This window comes from Monodelphis domestica, chromosome 1, assembly GCF_027887165.1.
Source record: "Monodelphis domestica isolate mMonDom1 chromosome 1, mMonDom1.pri, whole genome shotgun sequence".
In the NCBI taxonomy this organism is placed as follows: domain Eukaryota; kingdom Metazoa; phylum Chordata; class Mammalia; order Didelphimorphia; family Didelphidae; genus Monodelphis; species Monodelphis domestica.
The window spans coordinates 260,577,231-260,591,042 of NC_077227.1; the positions used below are offsets into that span (position 1 = coordinate 260,577,231).

The following is a 13,812-nucleotide window of genomic DNA, read 5'->3' on the forward strand; positions in this document are numbered from 1 at the left end:
GCCAAAAATAAAGCTATGTTATCTAATAGATCTAAATCATATATGAATAAAACCCCACTGCACATCTTTATTTTTTAACACCTCGAGATTTCTGCTTGTTCAGCTCATGGTGACACTTTGACTTTTTTTATCCTGAGGAAACACCCCCTTGGATTTGTAAGTCTCAAAGTTAGCTACTCTGTGTATGAATCCACTAAATTATCTCCACATAGAGGAATGAACATTCTACAGAGAGAGCAGATCAGTTCTGCTCTTGGTTCAGCTAATAACTGTCTCTCTAGGCAAGTCAGGACATCTTCATATTCTTCCCCTCAGAGGGTAAGTGGCCTAAATTATATCTAAAGTCCTATCCAGGCCCTGTTATAGCGTTCATCTTAGTGTCATGAATTACCTTTCAATCACTTCATGAGTTTGATATATTAGTTTCATCAAATAATTCCACCCCCCAAATCATTTCCTCTGGAATGCCACTATAGATGGCATGCCATCAGTAACTACAGTGCCACCCACTATGGTAAGGCATACAAGATATTCCAAAAGTCTTAGTTTAACGAGCTTAATGTGGAACTAAAACTTTTGGGACACCCTGTATATCTATGAGCATTCAACTCTATGTAGTCTTCTTAGGTTATCAGAATTTCATGTGGGAGATCTTGTGATCCAGGGTAGTACTAAGGTTCTAATATTCCTAGGGTTGCTCAGAGGAATAAAGTATACAAATACTGTCAACTCTCTATTAGCTGCATCACTGGAGAAGAACGGGAATGTGGATAATCCAAAAAAATCAGTTCTATGTGGTTTTGAAACGCATTATGGTTTTTGTTGTTTTTTCAGTAGATTAACTTTTCTAATTATATTTTCACAGGCTAATAGCAATATTAATTTGCATGCTCTGAGCATATATCCACTGATGTTGGGGATGGACAACATGCCAAGTCTCAAGGAATTAAATTTTTGCTATGAAAATTTCACATGTGAATAATCAAGACTCACTCCATTTACAAAAGCATTTTGAAAATGTAAAATGGTATAGAAATATGAAACTAAACACAGAAGGTTTATTATGTATTCTCAGATACATAATCTAATCATGGATAATAAAACTTTGGTATTCTATGATGTTAAAGAAATGTGGTGGAAATGGAAGTGAAGTATCAAGATAAATTCTGGTGTAGTTTTACAAATAAAAAACCTCAAACAATAATGCCAAAGGGTTTTAGAAGAGCCTTTAAAGTAAGTTTTATTGTCTGAATTTTACAAGTAGCCTTTAGAGGCTTCATACAAGAATTCTGTTGCAAAACTCTAATAAATAGTCTGCCCCAAGTCCCAAAACAAAATTTAAAACAAAATAAGAACAAACTTAGGATAAGCAAGACTTCAGAATGCTCAGATGTTAGCAATATTTCCCATTTACAAATAATATCAGGCACTGTACAAACCTCCTTCATACAAATCAAAAAGAGTCACAATCTTTACAAAATAACTTTGAAATCTTCCTTTTCCCATAATCTAAATGTTACTAGAAAAGAATTCCATGAGGGGAGGAGGAAATCACAACACAGAAGTGAAATTTTAGCTTCAAAATTCGAGGAAGAGAGAATATGAATGGCTATGGCTTCTCTGGGGCTTGGGGAGGGACAAATTGAGATAATCCTTAAATGGAGAGAAAATTTGAGTGACATAAAAATGATGAACAATTGTTATAGGTCAATTGCTTGCTTACAGGGATGATGACAGAAATTTTGGGATGAAGATGAAGGCTCAGAGGAAAAGGTTTGGGTTGCTTTCCTCCAAAGGGCTAAACACAGTTTAGAGCAGTATCAGGGTTCGGCACTGGGGCCCATGAATGATGTCCAAGCACCAAAGCATTCTGAGCTTTTTGAATTTGAATGGCAAATCAATCATTTCTTCAGAGAAATTCCTTTGATGGCCTCAATTTCAAAAATCCCATGCTTTGATGTCACATTGGGAAAAAGCCAATTTTGGATATCTACTCAAGCATATGAATATTGTTCTTATCCTGTCCCCTGCATTCAAAAGGCAAGTAACAGCTCTTTAAAGTTTTATAATTGAACTTTTTCCCTAGATTGTCCTGTCTCCTACCAAGACTAACATTTAAATCACTTTCTGGGTACTTTTAATCAGTGTTAATTGGTCAGATTTTGGTCGCGTGTCTCTTTTCCCTCGAAAGAAAAACCAAAAGGGCAGGGGGACCATCCGGTTTTTAGACCGTACCGAATGGAGAGAATAGAGTTCTTGGGATGGGTAATTCAATGGATGTGATGCGAGGGAACCTTAAACAACTTTATGTTTGTAGCCAGAAAGTTGGTCAATTCTACATTAGGAGAGATTGCTTAAGGCTGCACTTGAGAAGTCTATTTACCCTGTGGAAAGTAGGTAGAAGTATATCCACAGAAAACCATAGGTGACAGCAAATCTTGTGGTAGTAATGCGTGATGTAGAAAAGATCATAACATGCCCCATCCATGGTCTCTGTTTTCCTGCCTAATCCTGCTGTTCTGGGTAACACAGAGAAAAACAGCATTGATTCATGCATTCAAGGGAGATACAGCTGCTCATGTCCAGTCACTTCAGCACAGAAGGTAAGGAACACAGCCCTCCCACAGCCCCAACCCTAACCCCCAATAAACAGTCCAAAATAAACATGTACTAGTTTTTTAGGAATCATATTTTTCAGGAGAGCAAGAAGAAGTTTGGATTACCTGAAACAGAAAGGAAAGAGCTGATGGGAAGTAAATAGAGGCAGATGGACTAGATCATTCTAGTCTAATCCCCATTTTTTTTCTTTATACATTACAGATAAAGATACTGTGCAAAAAAATAGACATTCACATTTTAGCAGTTAAAGTTTTATTTTACTTTTTAAATTTTTTTATTTCATTTTTTTCATGTTTTTTTTTTTCTACAAAAGGCAGACAGTGATTGTTGATCTGCAATTGTTCTGTTTGTGCACTTGCAAAAAAAGGGGCTATCTAGGGAAGGTGGGGAAAGTGCTCTGAAGATGCTTTCAATGGCATGATTCTGGGGCATTAAAGCAGTCTCAGAAGAAAGGGAACATTCCCTCTTGGTCCCCTCCCCTGCCTTCCCTTCTCCTCTCTGTTTGATCAGTCTTTAGCTCATATCAATTGTGTTAAAGACCCATTCAGTGAATTTTTTCAGCTTGTCCGATGCACTCTGGGACTCTTCCTGTAAACGCAAGTTGTCTTCCCGAAGATGCTGGACTTCAGCTTGAAGGTGAGCTTTGTCTTCTTTTTCCTGGGAGGTTGCAAAGAGGAAAGGAAAAAAAAACCCAAAAAGAAAGTATTGGTTTATACTGAAGAGAGACAAGATGTGGGCCAAATTTGGCCCCTTATTTTCACGTCACTGGATGCCTAGCCATACGTCCTACAATGCTTAGAATTAAGGAATTCCTAAACTTGAGGCTCCTGGATAACATTCATTCTCTCTGAATAACCATCACTAGAATTCAACGAGGACAGACAAATCCAACAAAGAAGTGCCTAAGAACCCATACACATGTGAGCAAGCCCTTTCCATGCTGTTGATGAATGCTCTTCTATCATGTCCTGGCTAAGACTCAAAACAATCTTGGGAAAAGGAAACCATTTTTTATGAGTTGCACCAAAGACGTGTTTTGGTTATGTCTCAGGAACAGGGACAAGTGGCAGCTCGGTGCCCTGAGCATTCCCCTAAACCTTTCACCATGAATGGGGGGGAGAGGGGGGATTGGCCTCGTACAACAGGATCACACTTGAACAGTTTTGACTTTTGTCCTTGGCACCAGATAGAGACCAGGATATCTGCTTTCAGAATAAGTGTTCATTTACCTTCTTCAAATCTTCTTGAAGCATCTTCAGCATACCTTCCAATTGGTCCACTTTAGAAGCCAGTGTAGGAGAAGAATCTTTACTGCTGGGAACAAAGGAAAAATAAAGAGCAGGATCCCTGTTAGCAGGAATTCCTGTTTTCTTTGTTTGTTTGTCTTTTAACTCAGAGAGAATGCCTTTTTGTAAATGGGTTTCCACAATCTCCTACTGTCCTACTGGTCTGTGCAATGTACATTTCTCAGAAGGACTTCAATAACAAGTTATACACATGCTTTAGCTAGTCAATCAATAACAGTCTTTGCTGAGGATTCCATAACTTTTCTTTCCAAAGAACAAAGGAAAACAGTAAAAACAATGTCTTTGGTAATAATAGGTGAGAGGCAACACATAAAGGGGGAACTTTCTGACAATGACAACTGCCAAACAATGAAACTTAAGGAAACCATGGAATCCCTCAGTGCTTTCCCAAGACAGAAAACCTGTGGGAGGAGATGGTTTGGATACAGGCCTGTCTTAAAGTAATGTTGTACAGATTGGTGAGTCCCAGAAAATCACAATTATCTAATCATACTTTAAAAACCAGGTTAAACTTTCCTTTCTCTTCTTTTTTTTTTCCCCCCAAACCCTTACCTTCTGACTTTGAATTAATAGTATCAATTCCACGGCAGAAAAAAGGTTAAGGGCTAGGCAATGGGGATTAAGTGACTTGCCCAAGGGCACGTAGCTAGGAAGTGTCTGAGGCCAGCTCCCAACCCAAGATGCCTTATTTCCAGGCCTGGCTCTCTATCCACTGTGCCACCTAGCTGAGCCCATGCCTACTTGTTCTGTAAACTTCTCATGTGCTGCTTGGTCATATAAGCTCTGTGACCCCAACATTCTTCATGAGAGAGAAGACATTTAAGTCATTTGCCTTGTTAGAGAGAAGAGAGAAGAGGTGTTAAATCAAAAGAGCAGGTTAGAATTCTCATCCTAAGGGACAGGTAGGTGGCTTAATGATTGAGATTCAGGCCTAAGACACTTCCTAACTGTGTGACCCTGGGCAAGTCACTTAACTCCAATTGCCTAGCCCTGTGTATTGGTTCCAAGGCAGAAGAATCTAAAAAAATTTTTTTTTTAATTCCCATCCTAGAAAAAATTAGGTAGATTCCTACTTCTGGTTCAACCCTAGTACCATAAAGCAAACACCACAGTAATAAAATATGTTGCAATCTCGCCAAATTAAAGGAATAATAATAACCACCTCATGAGGGCAGGAAAACTGGGCCCTCTGCTATTATCCTCTGCAAAAACTTATTAGTTAGAGCTCTGGTCTATTCATTTATCACAAGCAGCAAATGAGTATGATTTTGTAAGACTACCACCAATTGCAATTAATGGACTTCTGTTGACTAAAGTGGCATCCTGTGGTATTTTCTAAACTGCTATTGGACTCATTTATAATGGAGTAGGAGAATGGAAATTAAGTACCAAGGCTTCATTTAAATTCTCTAGTCTAATTAATAGGAAAGGGTACAGAATGACAGTCATAAGGTATTTCCCATTCTAAATAAATAATTCCTCCCATACCTTTTTTTCCAAAGAAAGATACCATTTAAGCTCTCATCTCAACTTCTTTTGTCCTCCACCCCAAGCTCTTAAAGTCCCAAACTGCTGAGAGCTATTTTTCACAAAGTGAAAAAATTGGAAGGAGAAGATTATGGAGTGGTTTATTTATTTATTTTTTTTATGGTGAAAAAATACTTAGCATGAAGAAATACTTAATATGATCACTGCCTTTAGTTAAAGGGATATCCTACTGTAAAAGGGAATTCTTTGTTCTCTTTGCCTATTTGGAGCTAACACTTTGGTTAACAACAACTTAAGTACCCCTACTTAGTATCTCACTAGATTATGAAAACAGGATTAACTCTCCTTTGTCTACCTTTTGATTGAGTCAACAAAAGCTTGAACTAGGTGGCAGAGCTCAGCCAGTCACTTAGAGAATTCACACCCTCAGGAACTCAATCAGCTAGGAATTTGTGAACCCTTTTGATTAGTATTCACCCCTCCAGAAGGTACGAACTGGTTCCCACAAACACTGCCCCCTGATTGGCCCCTGTGAAGAGGGGCAGGGACAAGAAGCCACTATAAAAGGCCCTGAATTTCTGGGGCTTAAAAAAGTCAACTCCAAGAAGGAAGTTGGCTTCAAAAGGTCTGCTCAAGGAAGAAAGTGAGCCTCAGGAATCACCTTTAGCTGTCTTTTGTCTTGACCTGCCTCTTGGAGGGAACTTGTGTGAGTGGACAGCTAGCTGGCTTTCCCTTCTGGAGAGTTTAATTCCAGTGGAAGGTCAACAAGTGCTGGCTGAGTGGAGCACCAGAGCAGTATTTAGATAGTTTTCTTTACCCTTTTGTATTTCCCTACTTTCACTCTTTTCACCTCTTTTGTAAATAAAATAAAAACTATTAAAGGTCATTTCAACTTTGAGCAATAATACTTTGAATTGGCAATTACCATATTATTTATAATTTTCATATATATTTAGTCAGCCATTAAAATGTATTTTTTACACTGGATAATTATTTTTGTTCTGTTTGGCCAAGATACTAAACTAGGAACAAGATGTACAAGGTAAGGAGATGGATTTGGGGTTAATATAAAGGAAAAACTTTGTAATAATTAGGGCTGTTCTGAAATTGAATGGGATATTTGGTTCTCACCTAATAGAAATCTTCACAGAAAGGCTAAATGACCATTGGTTGAGTATGTCATGGATGGGACTCTCCTTCAGGCCCAGGCTGGACTAGTGATAACCATTTACCTCCTTCTCCAGCACTTCTCACACATGTAATATTTTCTAAGTGCTGTTAGATTAACTGATAAGAGTCCCCTTTTATAGGAATAGCTCACCTGTTCATCAGTACCCAGACCATAGTCAAGAGCGAGGAAACACGCAGAAATAGCTATCATCAATTCCACATTTGAGAGCTCACATATTTTACTTAAAGAAGAGTCTCTCTGTGTCTGAGATAGAGACCATTTTCATTTGTATCAGACAAAGCTATAATAAATTTAAGCATCACATTTCTTAGCATGTGGCAAATAAGGAATATTAAATCAGAGGCATCAAGGTGAAGGAAAAATGATGATTTAGAAGTACAGCAGTGTGATGTGATGGGAACAAACATTCCAACATTTCAACAATCCCAGAGAGTATCACTGTATCAGCATTATTTAGAGCTACGGATTCTTTTTAAGAAGGCAAAAAAGGAGGTAAAATAATTTAGGAAATACTTCTTTCAAATGGTTAAAATTTAAAGACAAAATGGTTGTGGTCCTTGTTGGTAGATTAAGTAAGCTATAGTTATAAAGAAAAACTGTATGAAGAATAATCTCAACCTCCAATAATACTGTAATAAGCAAGGTATCATTTATGTTCCTGCTCTTTCACACTACTAGGAGAAAAGAGTACACAAAGTAAATGCCCCATGGAGCCCAACCTTCCGTAAGACTTCATCTGGGCCATAGCTTGGTCCTCTAGCTGGTCGCTGTTGGATGCAGCACTCAGGGGTCGGTGGTTTTCATCACTAGCAGCAAAGAATGAGGCACGCTGGACTGGAAAGGAAATGAGAAGCCACTCACTCTCTCCTTTGGAAATTAAAAGAGCCAGGTCCCTATACACACTAAAAAAGGCAACAAACATCCTTCAGGGGAAAAATATAGCAGGTGAAATTCATATAAGGTATGGGGCATGGTGCCCAGGCTATCACATTGTGATTATAGATAAGAATCTTCACTGAATCTCTGAGTCTGAATCTGAGTCCAGAGGTGGCAAAAGTGTTATTTACTGTGTTTTATAATAAAATCGGCTTGGCTCTGCCATCCCCAAAACATTAAAGGCTCTTCGCCTTAGTTCAAGCTTCCTAAAGAGGGAATTCCTGAGAGGGGTTGGAAGAAGGTTGTCAATACTTTCAAAATCAGCTGGAGTCTGTGAAACTAGTTAATTAGCCATTAGGTTCCTATTTATTGATATCACTCCATAAGAAAATTGGTCTTTGTGTTTTAACAGAGGCATCAAAGACTCAAATGGCAGTTAAAAATTGATCCCTCAACTAAAAACATCCACCTTTAAAATATGAGGAATCAACAGGAGAAATCAAAACCCTCCAGTCAAGACAACATTAGTCTACGTCACACATATAAAGAGGAAGGACCTTTAGCTCGGCAAACATTAAAAAAAAGGTAGTAAGGATTAGTCAGTTGACCAGTGGGCTCGTCACCTGGTCAATACTAAAACAGGTAAGAGGAAAATGGAAAGCATTGTACTGACTACGTAGATAGGAAGGAGTGGGGAAAGCATGGGTGGCCTTAGACTGTTGGTGGAAGAACCTAGAGGTTTGGGAAGACTAAATCATTCTGAAATATATTTTAGCCACATTGGGGAAACATCTTTATAATGTAGTGAGGGTTTGTCTCTGGATTTATGTTCTTTGTAGCTAAGTAACCATTGGGGTCCTTCCACACCTCTCCTTCCTTAGTACAACAGATGGGAGACTCAGCAAGACATCCTTGTCATAGATTTACATTCACGAAAAGGGATTTACTGTACTGGTCTATGTCCAGAAAGTGTGTATGTCCTTGTTATGTTACTGGGAATTAGTATTAAACAAAAGAGTTGTCCCCGAGTTCAAGCATTCTGTTTTTGTGACGTATCTATCAGCATGACGCCTCAGGGAACACAGGTTTTTTCCAACGGAGGGGCTCGGTACACTTACCCTCAAAAGCTTTGGCAGCATCTACCAAGTTTGACCAGTCCAGGTCAGAAGCAGAGTCTGGCAGGGGCATGAGACCTGGGTCTGGCATGGGCTGCCTTCTTGGCTCCTGGATATCAGGGAGGGAGCTGTCTGAGGCCGAGAACTCTCCTGCAAGGAAGCAGAAGGGTTTCAGTGACATTCAGAGGAAAAGGATGCCATACTCAGTGTTCATTACCTGATCGGAAGAAAAGCAGATCACTGTCACCACAACTGGCCAGGCACTAGAGATGAGGATTAATTCTTTGCTCATTCACATGGAGGCACTTTCTTTTCCATGGAAATATGATTTAGTCCTTCTATGGATAAAGAAATAGGTGGACATTCTTTCCACAAGTACATACTGTAATCCCTCCATGCCTTAAGGCCCTGTCTGTGCTGTTTTCATCCACATTTTCCCATAAATTCTCCTGCAGATGGTCTGTTCAACAGACTGAAAGCCAAAGAAAATGCTCCAAATTCTGACCACATTTTTTTTTGACTGTGGCATAAGCTGTGGAAAAGTTACTTTTGATCCAGGCATGTTATATAAAACTGGAGGACTAAAGCATCTCTTGCCCCAATCTACTGGCCTGGGGCAGTTTCAGGTTTCCTAGAACCCTGGAGAACAATTTGGTTCTATCAGAGAAGTCTGAAGTGAGGGATCTCAAGCATTCACTGATTCTCTGATCGATCGTGGAGCCAAACCAGGAGAACTTGTTCTGATATAAGCAAAATTCATTCTAGTCTGACTTCTTTAGGATTCCTCTGAAATGAATGAAAAACACGGTGATCTTGGATTTATCCAACTCCAGAATCCCTCTGGCTTGTATTTCCCTTTATATTTTACAAAGAAGGAGAATGAATGTCAATTAGACAGCAGACTTGCCTACTATGATGCAAGGTGGGATCCTAAGTAGGCCTAGGAGACATCTTAGAATCCTTCCAAATTAAGATTCTATAATCCCCACAAATCCATTCTTCATGGAGCAGCCAAAATAATCTTACTGATTAGAACTGGTCCTGGCATCCTATGCTGAAAGAATCTCCACGGGTTCCCTACTACTTGTCAAATAGAGTCTGAATTGCTTTGCATTACATTTAGTGTCTTCCACCTATTTCTAGTCTCAAATAATATTCCCGTTTCGCCATATTAAACTTGAACCACAACTAATCGCTCTGCCTTCTAGTCAAGTCCTGTGGCCTCCTATTTGAATGCCTTTGCTTCATCTGTTCCCTATGCCTGGAATGTCCTCCTCCCCAGCCCACCCAGCCTCCCAACCTCAGATTACTGAATTCCCAGACAGTTTTTAAAAAGCAATGCACGTGCCACCCCCTCCATGAAGCCTTCCTCTAATTTCCCCTACTGTAATACCCTTCCTCTTTGGGTCACACATAATGCAGTTTTGTAACTGTAATACCTAACAGATAAAATTGTCTAATATAGCTATCTCTGTGCACTTATTTCTTTCCCACAAAGGAAATCTCTATAAGGACAGAACCCAGGCCATATTTAAATTTTTCATTCTCTTGACTTCAGTGCCTACCATAGTTCTCAGCAGTGTTTAATTAAAACATCTGCTTGGATGATGAAGCATGGGCAGAGAAATGATGGACTACAGGTGTGGGATGAGGCTTATCGTTCCAGAAAGAGCATGTGCTGAGTTCTGATTAATTTTAATTGCTCTTATTTATCCCCAGGGAGGATTCTATAGGGAGGCAGGGGAGAGGGGAATAACTGGGAATGATGAGATGTTAAAAAAAAAAGAATATCATGAATGCGACTATTGCACAACTACCAAAATTCTAGAAGTTCTTGAATCTCCACATTTATATTGTTCTAGCTCTGACTCATCCCAGAGGGATGAAAGGGCTAAAGTCACAATGATTACTGCAGACAAAGACTTTGGGGAGATGTAGCATTGATTCAGAGATATACACAATCATTTGAAAAATATTAATGTTAAAAAGATGAACCTTTGTTGTAGAGAGAAACTTGGGGTTATCAAAAGCACTGCAGAGTTTCCTCCAAAGGCAATTGGGACCTCCTAAATTGAATACTTCTTTTTATTCATTAAAAAACAATAAATGGGATCGCTAGGTGACTCATTGGATTCAGAGCCAAGGCTAGAGACAGGTCCTGAGTTCAAATTTGATCTCGGACACTTCGCAATTGTGTGACCCTGGGCAAGACACTTGACCCCAATTGTCTAGGCCCTATCACTCTTCTGCTTTGGACAGTGGTGTACTTTTTGATTCAAAGACAAGAGGTCTTAGTAGTTTAAAAAACATACCAAGCAATAAGCATAATTGTGCAACTGTGAAGATAAGGCTGACTTTTGGTGCTCAGTTGTTCTTTGGTCATACCCAACTCTCTTTGACCCCATGTAGGGGGCATTCTTGGCAGAAATACTGGCGTGGTTGGCTATTTCCTTATTCAGCTCCTTATACAGATGAGGAAACAGAGGGAGAGTTAAGTGGCTTGCCCAGGGCCACACAGCTAGTAAATGTCTAAAGCTGAATTTGAACTAGGATCTTCATAACTTCATGCCCAGTGCTCAAACCCTTGCCTGAGGTTAGATTTCAGCTTGGGAAGGAGAGTCTCCCATACTCTAGGCCTGGCACCCTATCTGCTACCTATTACAGAATATAATTTGTGAAAGATGGACTTGCTTCTCCTGCTAAGGAGAGGGAGGTCCTTGCTATACATGTCTATTGTTTTCACAAATATTTCATAGAAACAGAAATGGAGACAAGAGCTGGTAATACATATAACTGGCATTTATATAGCACTTGAAGGTTTGCAAAGCACTTTATACACTGGATCCTCATGATAACCCTGGAAGGAAGATCTCCTTATTATCTCCATTTTACAGATAAGAAAAATGAGACAGCAAGTTGAAGTGGCTTGCCCAGGATCACACAGCTAGTAAATGTCTGAAGCTGGATTTGAATGGGGGTCTTCTTGACTCCCTGTCTGGTGCTCCATGCATTGTACCACCTAACTGCTGGATGGCCTTTCTACCTTTGTTTTCTTTAGGCACATTTCTTCCTCTTCTGTGATGTTAGGCATTCAAGGGTGGTAGCTCTTCTATTGGCCTCCTTCTGGTTTTACCCTTAGGAGTCTTCCCCATGATCCCCTCTCCAAATCAGACTTCCCATCTTATCTTCGCTACAGTGAGCTCCATTTTGTAAAGATTTACAAACAAGTGCATATTTCACATTGGTGTTGCTTAGGTACCAGCACTGGTCTTGAACTGGCGGCTGAATGATAATGGAACAATTCATTAAGCAAGACAAGAAATTTCACCCTATTCTGACCTACAACCCACTTCTAGAAACAAAGACTCATTCTTTGGTTTGTTCTTAATGCTGTTACTATAACAAGCCCATATCCTGTACAGAAGTAAATGTTATAAAAAGTTAGGAGGATGGGGGCAGTTAGGCGGCTTAGTGGATCCAGGCCTGGAGTCAGGAGGTCCTGGGTTCAAATGTGGCCTCCGATACTTCATAGCTGTGTGACCCTATGGCCTAGTCCTTATTGCTCATCTATCTTAGAATTGAGGCTAAGAAAGAAGGCAAGAGATGAAGATGAAGTTTAGCACCCATATGAACTGTAGATGGAAAAACTGAAAGTCTATTTCTCTTTAGTGATTTTCCTAACTGAATAAAAGAAGAAAATAAAAGAGGATGAGTCATAAAAGGAGAGAGCTAGGTTTTAAAATTTTTTACATGCCTATGGAAAAGAACTGACCATAACTTAAAAGCCACTCGCTTTTATTTTTCTTTTCAAGGGTTATGTAAATAACTCTGAACCAACCCGGGGTCAAAACTGAAGCCATATAAACAGAATCTAAAGTGGCATCATGTCATTTTATAAACACTCAATCACTGTCAAAACCAGCGAAGGAAGCCAAATGAAGCTTCAAATGGTACATTTTCTCAACTATATTGTCTGTGGAGGGGGGTGAAGGAGGATCCCATTTCCCATATCTGAGGGTATGAAATTAGCCACTTTGTTGAATTTCAGGGCATGATAGGCAGCAACAAATTATACTCATGGTAAAAATGGAAAAAGAGGGTTAGGAAGAGTCATCTGAAACTCTGGCTCTTGAAATCTTAGTTCCTAAAATAGGGCAGATGCAAGGGCAGGCTATGCAATTTTGTGAGATTCGTTTGCACAATGTGACCATGAGAGTCAAGTCAAAAGCAGGCAAAATGGTTAATGTGCCTCTATGAGCATCTCCAGAAATACCTGTTTACAAGGAGTTAAAATTTTTTGTCAGTTAAGATAAGCTGGTCTAACGGAATATATTTAGCAGTTGTTTTCCTTTTCAAAGTACGCAAAGAACTGCTTTGAAGTGCAGCTGCTAGTTATTAATGTGCTTAAAATTAGCAGAATTATGAGTAAATGGAAATCAACAAATACAAGGAGATATTAAATACTCAGTTCTATTTAAACTTGCACTCACCAAGGGCAAGTAGGTAGAACAGACAATTTTATGCATCACTCAAAATTATTACCTGGGCCCCAATTTCAGGTGCCCCTGAAAAGGAAATAAATGCTCCCCTCTCCACAATACACCTCAAAGAAATCATTTTTCAGTGATTCACTGCTAACTAGGCTTTAAGCTATGTAATCAGACTTGTTCAAGGTCCAATTTGATTTGGGAACATGCAGTGCATAGATGCCACCTTCTGAATAAATAAGTCTATCCTGATCCCTTCCCACCCTCTCCCATCCCCAATTCTTAGCACCCTTTTCTGTCTCAAAGTTATTTTCCTTTACTCTGTGCATATATTTCCTTGTGTACATTTTGTATCCCTTTAGTACAAGGGTTCTTAAGTTGAAGCCTGTGATTTCATTAAAAATATTTAGATTTTTAAAGTATTTTTGAAAGATTTAAAATTTTCTGACATTTTTGATATTGAATATTTAGAACTTATTTTAAATGTCATAAAAGTCTTCAATACAACTCCCTTCCCTTGTAAACATAGGTATTTTAATATCTTTAAAATCATTTTTCTGTGAAGCAGTCCAGTCCAAAGATGTAACCAATTTGCCACAGGGGTCCACGGCACAAACAAAGGCAAGAACTTCTATCCTAGTAGAACACAGGCTGTGTTGTAAGCTGCCTGAAGGGAAAAAAAAATCACCATCAAGTGCAGCCAGAAAAACTCTGCGTATTTTGTCTCT

The 13,812-nt window shown here is 39.2% G+C and overlaps 1 protein-coding gene across 50 annotated transcripts in view; it reads right to left on the reverse strand.

Annotated features, from left to right (window-relative positions):
* Window positions 1-1,214: 1,214 nt before the first annotated feature.
* The window catches only part of SIPA1L1 (signal induced proliferation associated 1 like 1), a 368,156-nt gene continuing 355,558 nt past the window's right edge, over window positions 1,215-13,812 (reverse strand). For 30 of the 50 annotated variants that reach the window (XM_016423170.2, XM_056810730.1, XM_007472891.3 and 27 more), the window contains 4 exons: window positions 8,601-8,747; window positions 7,326-7,440; window positions 3,849-3,933; window positions 1,215-3,276 (listed from right to left, as the gene is read on the reverse strand). In XM_016423170.2, coding sequence (XP_016278656.1) covers window positions 3,133-3,276; window positions 3,849-3,933; window positions 7,326-7,440; window positions 8,601-8,747 — 491 coding nt within the window. In that variant the 3' untranslated portion in view covers window positions 1,215-3,132. The remainder of the gene's footprint in view (window positions 3,277-3,848; window positions 3,934-7,325; window positions 7,441-8,600; window positions 8,748-13,812) is intronic. The other 20 variants (XM_056810732.1, XM_056810754.1, XM_056810722.1 and 17 more) reach the window with 1 other exon arrangement.